This window comes from Apium graveolens, chromosome 10 (assembly GCF_009905375.1).
Source record: "Apium graveolens cultivar Ventura chromosome 10, ASM990537v1, whole genome shotgun sequence".
In the NCBI taxonomy this organism is placed as follows: Eukaryota; Viridiplantae; Streptophyta; class Magnoliopsida; order Apiales; family Apiaceae; genus Apium; species Apium graveolens.
Window position 1 is genome coordinate 179,351,988 of NC_133656.1, and position 22,470 is coordinate 179,374,457.

General features: G+C 31.0%; 1 protein-coding gene across 6 annotated transcripts; it reads left to right on the forward strand.

Annotated features, from left to right (window-relative positions):
* Positions 1 to 2,618: 2,618 nt before the first annotated feature.
* On the forward strand, positions 2,619 to 20,846 carry LOC141692272 (pentatricopeptide repeat-containing protein At2g27610-like). 6 transcript variants are annotated; one of them, XM_074497015.1, is made up of 8 exons: positions 12,210 to 12,354; positions 13,860 to 14,049; positions 14,172 to 14,260; positions 14,352 to 16,645; positions 16,755 to 16,943; positions 17,455 to 17,520; positions 19,682 to 19,766; positions 19,868 to 20,846. In XM_074497015.1, the coding sequence occupies exons 3-4, from the start codon at positions 14,177 to 14,179 to the stop codon at positions 16,557 to 16,559; spliced, it is 2,292 nt and encodes a 763-aa protein (XP_074353116.1). In that variant the 5' UTR covers positions 12,210 to 12,354; positions 13,860 to 14,049; positions 14,172 to 14,176; the 3' UTR covers positions 16,560 to 16,645; positions 16,755 to 16,943; positions 17,455 to 17,520; positions 19,682 to 19,766; positions 19,868 to 20,846. The 6 variants fall into 6 exon arrangements, with proteins under 6 accessions (XP_074353117.1, XP_074353116.1, XP_074353119.1 ...); XM_074497018.1 differs by lacking the exons at positions 17,455 to 17,520; positions 19,682 to 19,766; positions 19,868 to 20,846 and having other exon boundaries at positions 14,352 to 15,159; positions 15,298 to 16,645; positions 16,755 to 17,090; XM_074497016.1 differs by lacking the exons at positions 12,210 to 12,354; positions 17,455 to 17,520; positions 19,682 to 19,766; positions 19,868 to 20,846 and adding an exon at positions 2,619 to 2,871 and having other exon boundaries at positions 16,755 to 17,090.
* The last annotated feature ends 1,624 nt before the right edge of the window (positions 20,847 to 22,470 follow it).

Sequence of the window (22,470 nt, forward strand, 5' to 3'; positions counted from 1 at the left end):
TCCATTGGCGAATCTTATGTTTCTCTGCTGGCTGTGATCCGTTTTTCTCTTGAACATACTCCATCCCTTGGCGAATCTCATATCTTTGTGTTGGCAGCGCTGCATGTTCTGATCCCTTTTTCTCTCGGATATACTCAATCCCTTGGCGGATCTCATGTTCCTGTGTTTCCTGGGCTGAAGATTCATTATTAATCTCATAACTCTCTGCAGACGATGTTGATTGCACTTCATGAGACCAGCCTGACATAGTAGTTTTGCTCAAGTACTTTATGAAGACAACTTTGTTCTTCAAAATCTTAATCATCGTTTTGGTTGTTGAGAATGTGAAATATATCCTACATGAAGATCAATAGTGACCTCCTATATGCATGGGATAGGAACGAAGCTCACAATACAATCTTTAAATATAGCAAGAATAGGACATATTGAAGTATTGACTTTCCTGTGTCAACCGGAACTGGTCTGAGTTTCGATCAGATTCCAATTTTCCGTTCTGCATTGACGTTATTGAACTTGACACATTTGTATAGTCATCCAATTTTTCCTCCACACCTTCATGTCCAAATTTTACTTAATCTTGAGGTCAACGGTCGTGAAATATGAATGAGAGATCCTTCTGAATAGGATTATTATATAATTTTGATTTTATAACGTGATCCAGGAAGCAGTTTCAGGAATTTATTTATAATTGTCAGCTTGCTTAAAAATGGACTAATGGCGTATACAAAACTTGAATTCTCGGTGTAGATGCTACATAGTTGGTTCTCATTTTTTACTTATGCCCTGAGCCACACTTGTGACGTGCTTATACTACACATTGTACACATTGACTTTATAAGATTTCTATATTCAACTAAAATTATGAACTCTAAACACATTGTTAAGTAGATACATTATTTCAATTTTATGTAAGAAAAATAGAGTTATTTTAACATCTTGATATTAAGAAGCAGTTAGGTAGGTACTTTATAGTGAGGGAGGTTTTTTTAGATAAAGGCATCTGCATATGGTAGTGCTAAGCTTTCTTATTGAAAATAATTCCAGTTCAATTCTATGCAGAATCTCTCTCATTCTGTCAAGATGTTCCAACGATTCTGTGGAGACAGCATAATAACTATAATCAATTAATTTTGTTTTAAACTAACAGAGATGATGCAACAGAAAGAGGCGGTACTTAAATTCTTGGCTGAATTGTTTAAAACATGTTTACTAATCTCTTCTTAAAGGAGGTAGGCATAACAGGAAAACAGAGTTACAAAATAACGTTAGTCTTTCTTTTGCCTGCTTGTGCATTGCCCTTTCGTGGGTGATCTTTTGTCTTGCATCTTCTATTGCCCTTTTATGCAGCCACATACAATCTCGCTCCTTCCTAAATGTAGTCAGGTCATGCAACACGTTAAGAGGCACAAATGATGATCTCTCTGTATCTGTACTCTATACAACCTAGGTCCTTGAGATGATGAGTCTCTAAAGTCCCAGCCTCAACCAAGTGAGCCACCGTCTTTGTGTACTATTCTGTGAAAACAAAATCATAGGGCCTGTTTGGCAACTTACTTATAAGCCACTTATGGCTTATAAGCCCGTAACAACTTATCGACGAGTGTTTGTTGACCCAACTTATAAGCTGAATTTACAACTTATAATCTGATAAGTTGAAAATTGGCAGTGACGTACTTTTTTCCAACTTATTTTCATTTTTTCATTTTTTTCTAAAGTTTTGATTTTAAAATATAAATTTTTAAATATTTTCTAATTTAAGATTCATGAACTAAGATAATTGTAGTTAATAATTATTTGTTTTAATTTATTTAAGTAAAAAAACTTCTGACTTATAAGTAAATTTATCCAAACACTTATAGAACTTATAAGTATTTATTAACTTATAACTTATTTCGCATTCAATCATTTTAAATCATAAGTTACTTATTTTAAAATTTCCCAAACGGGCACATAATATCATCTAAATATAACATTAACTTATTATTACAAACAACTTTTTACCTGGCAGGGGGCTGGCTCCTCGTGCTTCTCAAGTTCTACAGGCGACGTTTCTTCTTGTTCTATGTCAATGTAAGCAAAGGTTTTGCAGTTGACATTGATTAAACATGATACCAACTTAATAGATTACTGAGAGATATTTATAACATTATTTTTTCTTGACATTGAAGCATGGACTTCTCATCATCCTGTGTGAACTGGACATAACCTATATATTATTATATCACAAAGATTCTATGACATTAGTCTACATTTAAGCATATGCACACTGACTATGTAACCTAAAGGGAAGACACATGCCGGAAGCATGGGTGCGGCTGTGGGGATACGGAAATTCGGAAAATTTAAAATTATGGGGATTGGATACGATAAATATTAAAATATTAAAAATATATTTTTAATATAATATTATATTTTATAAGTATATATTATATAATTCAAGAGTTGCATTTTAAATAAACAAAGTACTAAAATAAATATAAATTTGTAATTTTTTTATAAAACTAACAAATACTTTCTGGCACATAAAAAATAACAAATAATAACAACAGTAAGTAAATAAAGAAACAAGTATTAAAAAAAGTAAAATAAAATAAAATAATTCAAGTAGTCAATTACCCCATTAGGCCAAGTCATATTAACTTTCAAACAGTCAAACAACAGAAACCCAACCCATAAATACATACACGATACACACACCCCATATATACATACACACAGACTACCACAAAGACCCAAATCAATTGACACGTATTGACTCAAACAAGACGAAGATGAAGAGAACAGATTCGACGGGGAAGAGACGGCGGTGTTAGAGCTCAATTATTTCTCCTCTTAAACTTCGATCATCTCAAACCTCAAATTAAGGCTCCGGTAAGTGTAAGTCAACTAAAAAAATTATTGTCTCTGCCCTTCCCGCACGAGTCGGTAAAATATGGGGACACGCTGGGTGGTGCACCCCGTACGTATGCAGCCGCACCGCCACGCACCCCCGCACCCCCGCACCGTAACGTATCTAGTGCGCAGTACGTGGGGTAGTGTCACACCCCTGCTTTCCAGGACACATGTAATAAACTAATTCAGATGTGTACACTTTTGCTAATTTAAGTTCACAAGTTAGTTATTGTCAAACTAGGTGAAGAAGAAAAAGGAACCAAGCTTAACAAAAAAAACGATAAAGAAAATACTGCACTTTTTAAAATATTGTGTTGCAAGATATTTGCCACTAGATAAATCATATGAGCATTTTTATCAATGATAACTTAATAATATAATCTTATTTTTATATTTCCTGTTAAATTAAAAATATTTGAGAAACCTAAAAATAGTTTATTTAGAAACCAAGGTCTTTGACTCATAGTTGTGTTTCCCTCCTGCTACCTGAGTCTTGAGGTGGAGGGTTCAAATTCGATTTATGTAGCAATATTGGTACTGACCTAATTTGATGCTGCTGGCTATTTTTTGTGAAATTTGTTCTCAGAGCATCTACAATTAGGGTTGTTAATGGATTGGATCTGAATCGGATCAGACTTGATCCATATTCAAATCTATTAAATTTTATCGGATTCGGATTTATATCGGAATTTTTACGCCCCGATCCATATCCGGATCAATTAGGATCTCGGATTTTCAGATCGGAGCTCTGATCCATTTACATTTTTATTTTATTTTTCTTATATATATATATATATTTCTTTTTTTATCACTGCCCCTAATATTTAAGTTCGGAAAATGACGATGAAATAAATCTATTCTTGTCAAGGCACTTTAGAATTGACACTCCTTGTTGATCATGTTAGCAGACATCAAGATAAAAATATGAATTAATGCGAAGGACTATAGTATCTCAAATAACCCGTGATAATCTATTATTTGTCAGCATCTGTTTTACATCTGAAAAGAAATTATCATGAAAATATATGCAAGATGCCTTTTCATTTTCTTCGCACCTAAAAACAGCTATCTACTTTCTACTATTTATGTTGTGTTGGGGTAATTAATAAATTAATCTTATTTTCTTCTTTTATGGGCATAAGCAGGATGTTAGAGGGGTGCGGGAGGGGGTGTACTTTTCTCGTATCATCCGTCCAGCCTTACTTTCCCATTCTAAGAAGTGGATAAAAAATTATTAATAAATATGCCATCTTCTCATCTCATGTTGAATTATGTTAATATATTTTACTTATATCCTTTAATTCCCATGCACACGTATATCTATCTGTATTAGTTACTGGTATTTCAACGTGTGTTTTTTAATTTTTGGCTCATGTTCTTGCGAAATTTGGTGTATTTAATACAAAAATTATGAATTAAAATTGTTATATACAAAAGAAAAAAAATGGTCCTAGTATGTACTTGGGAGATTTACCCGAGTACATAGTGAATTTTAATGAAAGATTTGTAATTTTTTAAATAAATTATGTAATTACAACAATACACTCGTGCGTTCACATTAAAAAAAATTGTGCTCACCTAAATTACGTGAATACGTACTTAAGAGTATCAATCCCTATACAAATATGACAAAAAAATTGTTATGTATAAAACAATGTCTTCAAAAATTATTAACGACATTTGTAATTTATATTTTAATTTTATTTCAAAAAAAATTATAACTTATCTATACTATATCATAATAGATTAAACATTAAAAGTTTGGTAGTCGGTCGGTCGGTACTTGCTGAAATTACTTATTTACTCTTACCTATTTATTTTAATTTTAATTGGTGTTGGTCAATCAATTCTAATTTTAATTGATATTAAAGTTAGCTTCCTCCATCAATTTAAATTCTTTTTTATATTGAACTATATATCACTATAATTGATATTAAAGTCAAATTCTTCTACCAATTTAAATTAATTTCTTCAACCAATTTATATTCTATTATATCGAGTTCTATATTATTCTAATTGATATTTCTAGCTAAAATAAATTTAAGCAAACTAAATATAATGAATTGGCTTTGGTTGATATAATGGGTCTCGGGCTAAGACGAAATAATAAATACTACTTATCCGGCTATAAAATTATACTATTGAACTATGATAAACAAAATAATATATATTATTCTTCCAGGAAAAATATATTATATAATTGATCAAAACACACCCAAAATTAAAATTAAAATCTAATTCAACTAACTAAAAATTAAAATAATATATAATAAATATGCAGACTAAAATAAAATTATCTTATAGATCTGGACTTAAAAAATTAAAATTAAAATAAAAATAATAAGTTGGATTTTGTCGGTATAATGGGCCTCGGGGTAAAATAAAATAATATAAACCACTGATTCACGATAAATCAAATTAATGTCAAACTAAGCATAATTCGTATCATATAGATCTGAATTAAAGTTTAACTTTTAATTAAAAACATAATTACTATTTTTTAAAACACACATAGTCACGTAGAATTATTAATAAAACTGTATCGTTCAATTAGTAATATTGTCTTTTTAAAATAGCTCTTATAGTCAATCGATTAAATAATAACTCGCTAAAATAATTTCTTTTTAAGGTCCTAGGAGACATTGTATATTTATTTTGAATAAAATCATAAAAATAACATTTTTTTTTGGTATCAAAACTATTACTTTTAATAGGTTTAAATGTTCTAAAAACTATGAACATATAAATGTATTAATATAATTATTATGAAGTCATATAATTTAAAATTTTAAATGAACAAATTTAAGAATTTAACTCAATTTTTTTAAATAAAATATATAATATTAAAAAAAATGTGTGATCCGTGCAACGCACGAGGTTTCGGCTAGTAAGTTATTATTTAGCAAACATATTATTAACTTATAAGTAATTTATATGTAAAATTATCCAAACACCTAAATCTATATTATACTATAATAACTCGAATGAGGTATAATTTGGTTCAACGGTTATCTCCTTTTTTTGATTATTAAAATAATAAATAAATAGTGTTATATATCCGTTAAACTACTAAGTCAGTAAACTATTAGACATAATCTACTTATCCTACTAAACTACGACCGCAATTTATCCTATTAATAATAAATAAATAAATAGTGTTATATATCCGCTAAACTACTAAATTATTAAACTACTAGACATAGTCTACTTATTATACTAAACTATAAACATATTTATCCTATAATTTTAATTATAAATTTATAATTACTAAATATTTATATAAATGTTTTAAAATTATATATGACGGGCTTAATAAAAAAATTAAATATAAATAAAAACGTGCATCACACGGAATTCAAGCTATTAACTTATTAGTTACGATATTAATATTACTTATACGACACTTTTCAACTTTACATCATAAATTATATTTTTTTTTTAAAACCTAAAACGAGCCCATAACTAGATCTTTCTTCTAAAGTTACTGCCGGTGGCACCAAACACCTTCTTTATATAGCAATATTTGTACAGACCTAATTTGATGCTGCCGGCTATTTTTTGTGAAATTTGTTCCGAGAACATCTCCAATTAGGACCGTCAATGTACTAGATTTGATTTTTTACGGCCCTATCCATATCCGGATCTATTAGGATCTCGGATTTTCAGATCGGAGCACTGATCTATTTATATTTATATTTTATTTATATATATATATTCTTTTTTTATCACAGCCCCTAATATTTAAGTTCGGAAAATGATGATGAAATAAATCTATTCTTGTCAAGGCACTTTAGAATTGACACTGCTTGTTGTTCATGTTAGCAGACATCAAGATAAAAAAATATTTAATGCAATGGACTACAGTATCTCAAATGACCAGTGATATTCTATTTTTGTTAGCATCTGTTTCACATCTGAAAAGAAATTATCATGAAAATATATGCAAGATGTCTTTTCATTTTCTTCGCATCCGTTCAATTTTATGTTATATAATATATGGTGTATTTATTTAAAAATATTAAGTATTTTATGATATATATATATATATATATATTATAACCGGATCGAATTATTAACGGATCAGATCGTATCAAATCTAGATTTTATACTTATCGGTTCGGATTTTATCTGGATCAGATTTATTTTTAAATGATCCATATCCGCTCCGTTCCTTCGGATCAGATTGGATCAGACTGGTTTCCGATCCATTGACAGCCCTATCTCCAATGAGTAACAACCCTTAACTAAAAAGGTGTCAAACATACCAAAATAATTATTATAGATATTATGTAAAAAATTGTTCTCTTTAATGGTGCTTTCTCATTAGCTATAACTAGCATAACGCACGGGTCATTTTCTAGAATTTTTTATGTATAATTCAATTATAATGTTTGTAAAACAACTTCAACAATATCCTTATGTAGGCTTTTAAGTCAATTTTTGAAGAAATTGAGATAAATGGTCAGTTTTTTATTTACACTACTGTTAACAAAGTAAGATTAAGTTATATGTATGTGTGTGTTAGCATGTAAATTAGGTATGTTACATCTCTTAGTAAATTATGATGGTTTCAATTATTTATATGTTAAATATCTGATTTATGTACATGTATAATCATTATTAACATCTAGTGAGATAATTGATTACTTAAATAACATGCATTTATAACTATTCAAAAATTAAAATTATGTAATAAATAAATTGCTATAATTTATATATGGTATTCACATTATCACTGACAAACAATCCATATCTATTTTTTACGCAACCGGATATCAATCATGGCTATAACCAGTGTTGTAAAAATCGTTAATCGGACCTAATCGATTGAGGTACCGATTAACGATTAATCGGTAATTCGGGGATTAATCGGAAGGATTAATCGGAACAAAAATCAAATAATTAAATATTAATTTATAAATATTATAATATAAAATATAATAGTCAAACAGAGACCAATTTTAAGGATATGCAAGATTTGCAAATTAGCCCAGTATGATCCTTGGGCTTCATTGATCTGGCCCAATTCATTCTCTACAGATGCACGCCCTCAACAATACTAACTATTAACACATCTCCTCTCCATCTTTCTCCGTCACACTTTTGCCGTCCGTCGCCGCCTTCATCCTGTTCCCCAATTTTCATGAATCCATCTAATCATTCATCATTTTTTTCATAAAACCAAATAAATCCATCTATTCTACTTTACCCACAACAAATTTCCGTTCAAAAATAATCAATATATACATATATATACACAATACATGTATATCTAGCTTTTTATTTCATAGATTGATGCGAAACCTCCAATGATCTGGTTGAATATGATCCATAATATCTCGGACAAAAACGTTTTTCAGGCCATTTTTCAAGATTTTGATCAGTAACCCTCCGATCAACGATTAATCGGCCGATTAATCGTTGAAATCGGCGATTTTTAGAACCCTGGCTATAACATAAAAATGAATTATATATTTTTAAGACTTATTATTGATATTCATTATTTTTTTCAAGAATTCGAAAGAAAAAATTGTATTTATATCGTTATTTAAACTGTTTTTAAATTTCTTTCATTACGACTCTAATATTTCTTCATATAATAATTTGATAACATTTTATACTATTCTTCTAAAATTAAAATTTTCAGTTCGATAAAATTTTATAAATATTAGTTGAACTGGCTAATTCCATCAAATTATTGAACAATATATGATTTTTTCCTTAAATAATATAAAATGCATTGAATCAAATGCTACAATATAGTATAGATATAACTTTTATTTAAATAATTCAAAATATTAAAATAATTCAAAATATTTGTACAATATTATCTTGATCAATGAATATTGCCGATCTAAAAGATTTTTTTTTTAAAAGTTAGTTTTTTTAAAGTGAAAAATGTAAAATAAATCGATTTAATATATCATCGTAGTTTTAACAAATCCAGTGAGATCTCATTTTAAATTTCAAATATTCTTAAAATTGGGATAAATCCCAAAAATCATAATGTGTTACCAACGAAGTTAGTAATTTTAATATGAATAATCAATTGACTTGATCCTATAAAAACCTCAAACACATTAATTTATATTAACATAAGATATTAAAAATTTCACATTATCGGTAAGATATTCTCGCTGAGCTTGTAATTTAAATTTACTAAACGTAGAATGTGATGATGTTTTTCGGCCGGGTCATGTAGTCAAATTTCGAGTATTTTTTGAATAAGGGGCCAAATTCTAAAATTCATTGACTCATTATAATTCGAACTTTTCTAATTATGTAATACCAATATAGATTATTTATATATAAGCGATTCTATTTTCAATATTTTTTTAAAAATTATATATGTACATTTTAATTACTTTTTATAATAAAAAAAATGTTAAAAATATATAAGATATATTTTTAAACTAAAAAATGGTTAATAAGTAAGATAATAATTCATTTATGTACTATGCCTAATTTTATATATGAAATTCAATTCTTTAAAATTAGCTGTACAACTATTCAACTAACTATCCTTTTTTTGCGGAATTCAAGTAAGTATTTTTAAAATTAAATAAAATATTCATTTAACAGCACACTTACATATTATGTGTATGATAAGAATCACATGTGATAATATGGTGTAGTGGTAAGAGGTTGTATATTTGATTGAAATAACTTGAGTTCGATTCCTACAAACCACATTTTTTATATAAATATTAAAAATGGGGGTAATTTAGTCTTTTCAATGAGACTTTTTAATCTCATGAAATTATACCCTTGTTCTCCTATTATATATAGAAGAGATTCTTTATATAAATATTAAAAACATGGGTAATTTAGTCTTTTCAATGAGACTTTTTAATCTCATGAAATTATACCCAACTAACTATCCTTTTTTTGCGGAATTCAAGTAAGTATTTTTAAAATTAAATAAAATATTCATTTAACAGCACACTTACATATTATGTGTATGATAAAAATCACATGTGACAATATGGTGAAGTGGTAAGAGGTTGTATATTTTATTGAAATAACTTGAGTTCGATTCCTACAAACCACATTTTTTATATAAATATTAAAAACGGGGGTAATTTAGTTTTTTCAATGACACTTTTTAATCTCATGAAATTATATCCTTGTTCTCCCATTATATATAGAAGAGATTCTTTATATAAATATTAAAAACATGGATAATTTAGTCTTTTCAATGAGACTTTTTAATCTCATGAAATTATACCCTTGTTATCCTATTATATATAGAAGAGATTTTAGCCAACCTATCGCTATATTTGTCGAACCTATAGATCTGTAATGAAATTACACATCATCTATTACCATAATAAAATAAAATATTCTGTTTATAATAACTTGACAGAATAGCAACATACCATTTTTAAAAAATAGCCAATCGTTATAGCCAACTCCATCAGAGTAAATCAGCTTACAAGTTCATCAAATTTTATATTATCATTATTTTATTTATTTTAGCCAACCATTTTAACTAACACCTGTTGGAGATGCTCTTACTAAACTTAATCCAATTAATTATTGTACTACTTAAAAGCATATGAATCAAAGAATGACTTTAATTCATCAATTCATTAATTAAATTGTAGTCAATTACTGTTCATAATGAATCAACTATTTTACTCAAGTTTTGTGCAACCGTATAACTCAATCAAGGGTGATGGTTAAAAATATTTTTTTAAAAAAATTGTAACAAGAATACCACTTTTTGAAGTTTATGGCCAAAAATACTCGCCTAATACGAATTTAAGAAATGCATAAGCCTAATATGCATTTGAGAGATAGGTATCACGTAAAAAAAATAAAAAGAAAAAAACGGAACACAAGATACGCATTCCTCAAATGCGTATCACCAAAAGTCAAAGGGTGATACATATTTCATGAATGCGTATCTCCATTTTTTTTTTAATTTTTTTACACAAATTACCCGTTTGTTAAATGCGTATTAGTAATACCCAACTTAGAAATGCGTATTAGACGGATATTTTTGGCTAAAATTTTCAAAAGTTGTATTATTGTCACAAAGTTTAAAAAAGAGGTATTTTTTGTCATTTTTTCCTCAATCAATTCATGAGTTACTATTTGATGAAACTAAAAAAGGATTTTTAGGTGAGAGAATGAAAGAAAAAGATGGACAAAATTTTAAAATATATTGAAATATGTTAGTTTTGATGTAAATAGTAATTGAAGTCCATTGACGACTCTGTGAAAAATCAAACGAGAGCTTTACAGATTGATGGAACATCACAAATTGATGGAGTCAATTAACTCCCAATATATAAAAATCGTGTTAAACTCTATTTATTCATTTCATAAATCAAAGTTTGAATTTTCCTGATGCCCTCTAAGAAAAAGCATATATTATCAAACATTGAAATTACAAACTGAAAATAAATAATTAAACAGAAGGGAAAAAAGCGTTCGATATTTTAGAGCACAAGCCAGTAGAGATGGCAAATTAATCCGATCCGAAACCCGAAATTTTGGATATACCGAACCTGAAATTTTGGATTTGGATTTCAACTATACCGAACCGATACCCGATCCGAAATCCGAAATTCAATCTAAACACGATCCAAACCTGAAACCCCGATTAAAACCCGAAAAAATTATTATAGATTATTTGTAATATTTTAGATGTAATACATATAATTTACATATTTTTCTTGTATTGTTTGAGTAATAATAGATTATCATCAAGATTGTCAACGCCTATTTAGTGAATATTAACTTTTTATTTCAAAATCAGTTTTTATTATTTAAGATGTACTTTGTATATATTTATAAAAAAATTAATTTGTGATGAAATATTAAATATCATGTTATCAACATATTTTAGATATAAATAATATAAAATTTAACATAATTATTCATAATTTTGGATATCCGAAAAATAACTGATCCGATCCGAAACCCGACGGATTTGGATAACTCGAAAATATTTGAATTTGAATTTTACTATACCCAATCCGAATCCGACTCGTTGTCGTCCCTGCGAGCCAGTTCTGAAACCGCTTTGTGTTCAATCCTGTCCTCATTGAACTAAACTGAGTGACTGAGTTGCAACTCTATAATATAGTACCTCCCGAAATTCATTAAGTTTATAACCAAACCTCTCTATGAGACCAGGTAGTTTACTTGAGTTGCTCAACCGCGATCCTTATTTTAAGACAATTATAAAATATATTTCCGTAATTTATTTATTTTTTTTATAAAAATTTGAATATTATATTTTTATTTAAAAGAAAAAAATTTAAAAAATAATTATACAACTATATTTAATAAAAATATTAAAATACGTGCCAGAGTCCCTTCGGACGGAGGGAGTACTCCTACTGTCCGCGCGTGGTTTGAACATCACTTTAGCAGTACTAAATTTAAACTTATCTTCTTATTCAACCCTGCTCTGCTCCTCATTTTACACGCGCCACCTCAGCTCCACCGGTAAAACTACACGCCCTCATTTTTCTTGTTTAATTTTTACAATTTCCAATGCTATTGCTTACTTATCAATTATCATGCTTATATTACATTCTACCATTTTTTTTATTGCCATGAACATTATCAAACACTATATTTATCTACTCTATGTTTTTTTACCTTTTATTATAATTCATGTAATTTTAATTATGGAGATGACAATCTTGACTTTAGTTTGTGTACATGGGTTTGAGTTGCTAGTCATGTCTTGCTGTTTTTACTATTTTTTCTCAAATGCCTAAAATCTTGATGGATTTAACTGATCGTGATTGTATCATAGTACCTTTTAGTAGCTGAATTGTTTAGCTTTGTACTCGATAGTTGATAGGATGTTTGAGAGCGTCGGAGCGGTGGCAAAGGTACTCGTGGTGCTAGAAGAGGTCTAGAGTTTGATTCTGACTCCCCCTTACAAAATAAGTTTTAAATATCAAATGAAATAAAAGAAAGAATGTTTTCTTTTAAAATTAGGTTACCGGCATTACTTTGATGTAATGTGTTTCGAATTCGATCCAATCTTGTTAATATTGTTTGAGAACTGTTCATCTTTGGAGGGGGTGTATTCGTAGTTAAAAATAGTTGATGCCACTACCCCTGATTCATCAATCTTTAGAAGTTTCACAGTTTTAGAGCTTATGTACTTCATAAGTACTGGTTCTGCAAGTACACATCCACTACATCATCTATTAGCGAATTTATCAAAAAATCCTGTTTATCATTACCCCGCTTAAACCCAATTTACTCTAACTATACACCCAACACACACACACAATCTCACACATATAACTATAAGGGAGTAAGGTACTGCTTGCCGTCTTTTTTCGTTATATATCTGCTGATAAAAAAAGAACGACTCAACCTTAATATTTGTGATCTTATTATTATTTATTACAAGCCGTATTCTATGACTGTGACCTAATTATGGTTAAAATCCAGCTAATTAATGATGAAATGTTCACTAACAATTAATGTCACTTGATAAAAGTCCCCGGCTGTGAGTGAATACACGGATTTGGGCCAGGATTCAGCTCTATGTGATAGTGTCAGTACTAATTTTCTGTTAGATAATAATTTAATTATCATACACTGCATTGTTTTTGTAATTATAGCATACATTTTGTTCATTTAAAGTTTATAATCTTCCATTCTCACATCTTCTTAGAATTTTTCTTCTTTACATTACATTCATTGAGCGGATGTGGTCTCTTTGTTTTTTAATAGTAATAAATCGTGTAGAGTTAACTGGTTGAATGATGTATATCCTTGCAATAACCAAGATCTTGTATTCATACATATTTAGAAAAGCAGTAAATTATTTATTATAGTTTGCCGCTTGTTACTTCTCTCTATGTTGAAGTAGATTAGTAATATTTCCTTCAGTATCATCTATCTAAATCTGCAGTATACATATCTCCCTCTTTATGCTGACAATTCATTTTTCTGAAACTATACATGTGTTATTGTGTTTGCAGGAAGGTTATTAGTATTATTCTTCTGAAAACTAAAGAAGCAACTTTAGCTGACATTCAAATCCTTGGTTGAACTGTAGTGCGGCATTACCAAAAAACCAAAATTGAACAATTTATGTCGTAACTGAAGTATCACCATACCAATTACGGAAATGCTGACTTCTATACCAAAGAACCAGATTGGGAAATAAAGGTGTCTTTACCACCACCTCCAGCTATAACCTTTTAATTTCCTCCATATGCTTCAGGCAGAAAATGTTATAATTATTCTAACATCTTCCCTTTGTTATAAATCATGGTACATCTTTTAAATAGAGGCAATGGCTATAAATTTTCCCATCAGCCCCAGATTTCCTGAAGCAAGTCCTCACCCGAAATTGCAAACCCGAACTTTTTGTGCAAAGGTACGAGCCGATCTTTTTAATGAGCAAAGATAATATTTTTTGATTAGGAACTTAATTGATACTGGAATTTAACTTGAGGTACATTTTGCAGACTAGAAGAGTAGCATTACATTTCACTACTCAGAAAGTCAATGGAAGCCCCTCCATCCAAAGACGAATTTCAGAGTCTGGTTACGAAACTTGGCAACAGAGTCAGACACAGGAACTGGTTGATCTCCTACATGATTGCGCAAAATATAGGTCCGTCAGAGATTCAGAAGCAGTTCATGGTTACATTTTAAAATGTAACATCCCAGAAGAGGACCTATTAGTGTTACTCAATCATGTAGCGTATTCTTATTCGAAATGCTCAGATTATAGTGCAGCCAAGTTAGTGTTTGATAATTTGCCTCATAGAAATATCTTTTCTTGGACAGTCATGATTGCTGGGTCAACGGATAACGGGGTCCTTAGTGATGGGATTGAGTACTTTTCCAAATTGCAGGAAGATGGGATATTGCCTGATGGATTTACGTATTCTGCAATCATCCAGTTATGCATTGGTATAGAATGTGTTGATTGTGGTAAAGCAGTGCATGCTCAGATTGTGAAAAGAGGTTTTGCATGTCATACTTTTGTGAGCACATCTCTTCTTAACATGTATGCAAAGTTGGGTGAGATTGATGATTCTTGTCGGGTATTTAACAACATGGAAGAACCCAGTGAGGTCTCCTGGGCTGCCCTGATATCTGGTCTTACATCAAATGATCTTTATCACGAAGCATTTGATAATTTTCTTACGATGAAGAAGGAAGGATTTAGTCCGAACACATTCACAATTACAAGTGTTTTAAAAGCGATTGGGATGCTAGGTGATGTTGGTAAGGGCAAGCAAGTTCACAAATATGTATCTGAATCAGGTATGTTGTCTAATGTTCATGTTGGAACTGCACTTATTGATATGTATTCCAATTGTGGGTCTCTCCATGATGCCAAATCGGTTTTTAATAACTTCATCGATTCTGGACTGAACATGCCATGGAATGCAATGATTTCAGGCTATTTAATTAGCAAGTGTAGTGGAGAAGCTTTGAAGCTCTTTGTCGAGATGTGTCAAAATGATATTAAAGCTGATATCTATACATATTGTAGTGTACTCAACACTATTTCTGATTTAAGATGTTTGTGGTTTGGGAAACAGGTCCATGGAATGATTTTAAAGTCCGGGTGTCAATTAACAGACCTAAGTGTTAACAATGCAATTGCGGATGCATATTCTAAATGTGGGTCAATTGAGGATGTAAAAAAAATATTTGACAAAATAGATGAGAAAGATATAGTATCTTGGACCACCCTGGTTAGTGCTTACTCTCAGGGCTCTGAGTGGAGGAAAGCACTAGCCATCTTCTTACATATGAGAGAACAAGGATTTACTCCCAACCAGTTTACCTATTCTTCCGTTCTTGTTTCATGTGCTAATCTTTGTTTTTTGGAATATGGTCGACAAGTACATGGCCTTCTGCACAAGACTGGCTTCGTTACAGACATCTGTGTGGAAAGTGCTCTGATTGATATGTATTGTAAGTGTGGAAGTATTAATGAAGCAGGGAATATATTCAACGGCATCTCAAATCCTGATGTGGTTTCATGGACTGCTATGATCTGGGGTCATGCACAACATGGTTCTTGTGCTTACGCTCTTGAACTCTTTAGAAAGATGGAACAGATGGATATTGAAGCCAATGCTGTAACCTTATTGTGTGTTCTTTTTGCTTGTAGTCACGGTGGTATGGTAGAGGAAGGGCTTCATCTTTTTGAGTCAATGGAGGGAACTTATGGTATAATTCCAGAAATGGAACATTATGCTTGTATTGTTGATCTTTTAGGTCGTGTTGGACGACTTGACGATGCATTAGAGTTCATAATAGAAATGCCTGTTAAACCAAATGAGATGGTCTGGCAGAGCCTCCTAGGAGCATGCAGAATCTATGGTGATATTGAGCTGGGAAATGTGGCTGCAGAGAAGATACTTTCCATTCTTCCTGATTGTCCATCTACTTATGTTCTTCTTTCCAACATATACATGGAGGCAGGAAGCCCCAAGGGTGGGATTAGTTTGAGAAATATGATGAAGGATCGAGGTGTCAGAAAGGAGCCAGGATATAGTTGGATATCTGTCAAAGACAGGGTCCATAAATTTTATGCAGGAGATCAGCATCATCCACAAAAGGATGACATATATGTCCAGTTAGAAGTGCTTAGAGAAAACATTAAGGATATGGGTTATATTCCATGTATAAAATATGCATTGCTTGCTTAAGATTTAATGAAACTCAAAAGTAGGACCTGATGCTGAGAGGGAGATCAGAATTATACTTTCAAAGCATATGCGTAGAAATTCTTCGGGTCAGTAGTTTTGAGCTTGTATCCGAAGAAAAGAACTCAATCTGGCATGCATTGCTTTTTATTTTTTGTTATAATTTACTAAAGAGAACTTCCTTGTCTTAAAATGCAGAATCGTAATTATCATGGAAAAGTTTATGCCATGATGAGAACTACTGCACTGGCATTTTATTACAACCGTATCAGGCTTTTAGGCCAGCCTTGCTGCTATAACTGAGAGCTACCAATGTCAGGGAAGATGATCTACACAAATGTAATTTTTGGGTGCTAGCGAGGAAAATTAGGCTTCTGTCACTTTTAAGTAAGAACATATAATTGTTAGGAGGGTCATCTTCATTGTCCTTGAAGTCTGTTGTTTTCTCTGAAGAAGATATCTATCAAAAATTGGTTAAAGTATATAATAATTGTATCTACACAATACTTCTTTGGAAAAACTTTCTGTTCTTAATTTAGTGATTGCACTTTAATAAACAATAATATGTCTCGTTATTGTTCGAATTGAACCAATTTAATCAGATATATTGCCTTCTTCCCACCCTCAATAGACTAATAGCTAAAGTGTTTATTACATACGATGTAAAGAAAATAAGGATAATAGGGTCAAGATGTGCAAAAGCGACTTTCTGCTAATCAAGGCTCGGGAAATAATCAATAAATTCTATTTACTTCTGTTGTGACTCAAATATTAAATCATCGTTCGATTGAACTATCTGATATGGTTGTAATACCTTTACTCTGTTGTGCATATGTTCTACAAGTTTGTTATATTATGAAGTTCACTTAATTTTGTTCCTGACAATTCCATAAAGCAGTTTCTCAATTAGTCAATGTTGCGGTCGACCTCTCCATGCCTTTTGCGGGATTCCCTCTTATTTCAGGTGTGTCACTTCAGTATAATAATCTTTTCTATGTTGTTTTTAGGGAATGTATAGGCTTATTATTTGAGTCGATGAACGATTTATTGTGAACGTATGCCAGTTCCCTGGGTAGTAAAAGCCCCTTTAGGATCCTAATAAATTAAATTACTGTCTTGGCAGTTTGTCAGATATCTAAGAATTAAGTTTTATGTTGTATACTATTTACCATTAATAATATTACTATCTGATATGTTTATATTATCTTCGCTCTGTTGTGCATATGTCCTATAAGTCTGTTATATAGTGAAGTTTACTTAATTTGTTTCCACTTGACCACAAACAATTTCTCAAATAGGCAATATTGTGGTTGACCTCTCCGTGCCTTCTGCGAGAGTCCCTCTTATTTTAGGCGTGTTACCTCAGTATTATAAGCTTCTCAGTATTGTTGTTTTCGGGGAATATTTAGGCCAACTTATTTGAGTCAATGAACGATATATTATAAACTTGGGCCTGTTCCTTTGGTAGTAAAAGCTTGGGAATGCCGAATCCTATCCTAATAAACTAAACTACTGTCTTGGAACTTTGTCCAATATATTATAAAAAAGTTTTGAGTCGTATTTACCATTAGTAACTTATAACACTACCATGGAAGTCTGAATTAGAGAAAGTGCAGTTGAGATGAAGCCTTGCATGTCCCTTGTAATTTAGGTTTTCTTTTGAGTTGTTTTACATAAACGTGGCCTTCATAATTTGATAGCAGTTGCATTTTGAACATTCTGCTACTAAGGTACTTTTACTTGTCGTTAGTTAAATTACCTCAGTACCAGTTGCATATTGAATTCTTCGTCAGTTCTGTCAATTTTTTATTCCTGTTTCCTTAGGAACATTTTCTTTCTGATCACTATCATTAAAACTTTAGTGATATTTCTCTTGAAGTGTAAAAGTAGCAACACTGAATACCGGGGGCAGGTGTTTACTAGTACTTTAACAGCGACCAACATAACTATTTCTCATCCCTCTTCAATTGATGGTTACATATAATAATGTCACGAATGATGTGCCTGACCATGAACAGCTAAAAGTTCCATAGTTTCTCCAATTCTTCTGGTTTAAGCTGTATATGTGTTAATATGTACATCTGTACGACCAAGTCTGTGGAATTTAAATTTTAATTTTTAGTTCCTGCATGCAGCTAATTTTTGAGCAATATATTTAATACTAGTAACCTGTTTGTTTTGTGTTATAATTTAGTAAACCAGCTTACATTCTAAACTACTGTTCCTACTTCTTTTTGTGGATCCTAATGCTTGATTTCCTGGTTAAGTACTCATGAGTTGGTTAACTGACTAGTTAAACAGTAGGAAACATTGACCAACTAATGTGACATGACTTGGGTGGCATTAGTCGGTTGGCTACAGATGTCATTCGGCACACACAACCGTTGGTTCAATATTTGTTTAAACTGGCCCGAATTAACTCTGTATGATTAAATCAAAAAGGCTTGAATCAAATACTTAATCTCATATAATAAGGAGAAAAAAGTAGATTTTGAGAAAGGAATGCGAGGGCAATCATTAACTAGATTTTACTTGTTTATTTAAGGTATTTCTTTTTTAAATTCTATAGGAAGTATTATAGGCATGTGTTTGAGGGTCTTTTTTATAATGTTAAAATAACAATTATATGCCACATTTCGCGACAACTGGTCGTGTGCCGAGTTCTCCGGTTGGTATCCCAGAGCCTCGGTTCAGTTAGTCCTCATGACAATTGAGTTTGAGACAATCTTGCGTTAATTATTCACCAGAATTAACTGTTCTGATGTCAACTCTGCTAACAGGAATGCAGGAAATTTTTTATTAGACTGTTGTGTGCTCTCCCTCTTTCAACTCTAGAAATCATATTAAAACCCTTTAATATTCCAGACGAGTAAAATAACGTTGCATTATCAACTTGAAGAATTCTGTGCTGAAGAATAGAGTATGCAAAACCAAGCGACTCTTAGTACTCTTAGTGGCTCTTAAAATTACTAAGAGTCTTTTCTCTCTCCTCAATTTCAAGAGCTCCGTTTTCACTCTTAATTCATATTAAATATTATCTTTATCAAAACGATCTCTTTTTGTTTCGAGTGAGTATTGACTATTGTTTAAGCAACTGGCTAACTTTCTCTTGGTTATTGTGTTAGGAAGTTGTGAACAATAAGGATACCAGTGGTCAAACATAGACCGGGTGAAGTGATAAATAGTTTATTGGACTTGAATGGCCACCAGGTTAATGATTCTCAGGAATTCTATAGCACCTAAATTTTGCCACAACATACCTTCAACCACCAATCAAGAAACTAATGTATATAAGTTAATTGTCTTTTCAGGTTCTTGTATGATTTTGTCCTTGTTAGCTGTTGTCTAGTAAGAAGTAGGCTGTTTCTTTGGTGATCCGCATTGTATGCGTCAATGATCTCATGATATTTTTCTTGGAGAGATGCTAGATAAGTGTTGTTATGTAGGTATATGTGTTGCCTGTAATGCATGTGGTACGGTGCTTATCCTATGTTTCTATGGTAAGGCTAATTTAGAATGTATCCTAAAAATTTTCACAGTTTGTAATCCCAATCTCTCACTTTCATCTTAATTATGGCATCTTGGTCTTGCATATATTGCCGTAAATGCATATCGTGCTGCTCTTGGCTTGGTAGTTGGTATTTACAGCATCTCACAAAGCCCCCTTTTTTTTTCTGGGTTAAAAGAATAAACAACTAATATGTTAACCGTATATATGCTGTCTCTGTGTATGCGCGCGAATCCTGTGAATTTTTACTCTTGAATTTGGAGATTAAAGATAGGATTTTTATGAGATGCCAGTGCACTGAGCTGATGGTTCACGTGGAACTAAAACTCTCCATGCCCAAGTAGCTAGTGTACACAATATGTAGGACAGGCAAGACATGTAATGCCAAATATTGCCTGTTGAATGAAAACTTGTTTCATCTGGGTCTAGATAGCAGGTTCAGATCACAAGGTAGTACAGACATCAGATTATTTGGAAGTTTTATCGACACACACGGGCATGCAGGACTGTAATCTATATAAGGAACAAAACTATTTAACTCTATTTGTGTTTGTTTTGTTCTGTTCAGAAATGGGCATTTTACAGGCCAAGTAATTGATGTCCTGGTCATCTCCGGTTAGTACAATTTACGTTCGGTTGTTGATACCGATTTCACTTGTCGTATTTTCCTTTGGATACTGCATAAATGCATATGTAAACATATGGTGTAGTGAATAGTAATACTTATTTAATTTTCTAATAAATCTGTTTAAATTTGCATATATGCTTAGCTGGCCTTAAACCCAGTACACAATACAATGGCAATGGCAGGTATGACCCAGATTGTACATTTCTTGGTTGAGTTGTTTGTGTAGTAAATGAAATTTGGTGGTGTTTTGTGACATGTGATGTAGAAAGGACAAAGAAAGAGGTACTAAATTGTCACACAATACAAATACTGTCCTTTGAATTTGTATTGCTCATCCAAATTTACAGTGTTTTTGCTAGTTATGTGTACCCCTCCCGTGACCTGTGACCTCAAACCACTACAGTCTCATTGTCACACTGTTGCAGTACGTACAATTTTACCCGAATTCTGGGAAATTTTGGATACGCCACCATTTTTAAAGTGATCGACATCAATTTGTAGCTCTAGGTTATTTAATAGGTATAAGTTGAGGCCTTTTGACATGATCATCTACTTTATGCAATAGAATCTTACTACTATTTCAGTAGCATATAAAAAACTAATCATATTCCCAGGTCTAGAAATATAAGGACACCACCGTTTTTGGCACAATTAGAACTAAAAACACCGTAAATAATGTGATCTTTGCAAGAATTTGTTTGACGGACATAGTAAACATGAAAATATGTGTTTGGTATTGAACATCGAATAGAACGAAACCAGGATATGGTGTAATTCGAAGATTTGTGTTCCAGTGAATGGGGATGAATAGTGCGAAACTTATGAAAATCTGGAAGCCACGCCAATGAGCTCTAGCTTAATTAATTGGTAATAACCGTGCCTTGTGTTACAGAAAATCAAGGGTTCAATTAGCCTCTAATGGTGGAGGGACTTTACCTGACAAAGGTATTTGATGTAGGAGGATTTCGCTGCATAGTGTCATGAGAATCGAGAAGAGTATAGACACACTGAATATTGCACAATTACGCTTCTAAGATAATGCATGATGAATGATCATAATCATGCCGAATTGTGATTTTATATCTAAGTTTGTGGAGGATGGGGAGATTGTGCATGATAATGTTGCTTTTAATTATTAATTGTTTTTAATTAACATTTATTTTTAATTTCAATAAAAGATCTTCATTATGAGGTAGAGAGGGTGGTGTATGTGGACTACTACAGTTATTGGTGAGATAAATCGAGGGGCACATTTTTAAGATAGTCATATAAAATATATCTACCATGTTTGGAAAAAATATAATTGTGCAAATGGAATAAAATTTTAAGATAGTCATATAAAATATATCTACCTTGTTTGGAAAAAATATAATTGTGCAAATCGAATAAAAATTAAAAAAAATGTTAATAATTATACATTATTATCTTGGGCACAATTAAAAAAAATTATTAACCTCAAAGATTTTAATAAGTCATAAAAATTCTATAAACAGATTAATTATAGGTAAAATATGTAAATAATGTAATTTTTTAGTTTAGGCTACAAGTTTTAATAATTACTCAACTTAAACTTCATTTTTTTATTATTTAATATTTATATGATTAATTTATTTTAATTAAATTTATATTTAATGTTTATATATTCAAAGAAAAAGTTAAATTTAAAATAAATAAAAATAATTAATTAATATTTAATTATAAATTTAAATTATTTAATATATATAAATTTGGTTTTATGTGATTATTTTTTATTTAATAATTTTTTTAATATTTTTTTA

What these genes read in the sequence shown, in the direction of transcription:
- LOC141692272 (XM_074497016.1), top strand. Translation starts at nt 14,177, where the DNA reads ATGGCTATAAATTTTCCCATCAGCCCCAGATTTCCTGAAGCAAGTCCT. An exon ending in CCCGAACTTTTTGTGCAAAG is followed by an intron (nt 14,261 to 14,351) that starts GTACGAGCCGAT and finishes TACATTTTGCAG; the next exon opens with ACTAGAAGAGTAGCATTACA.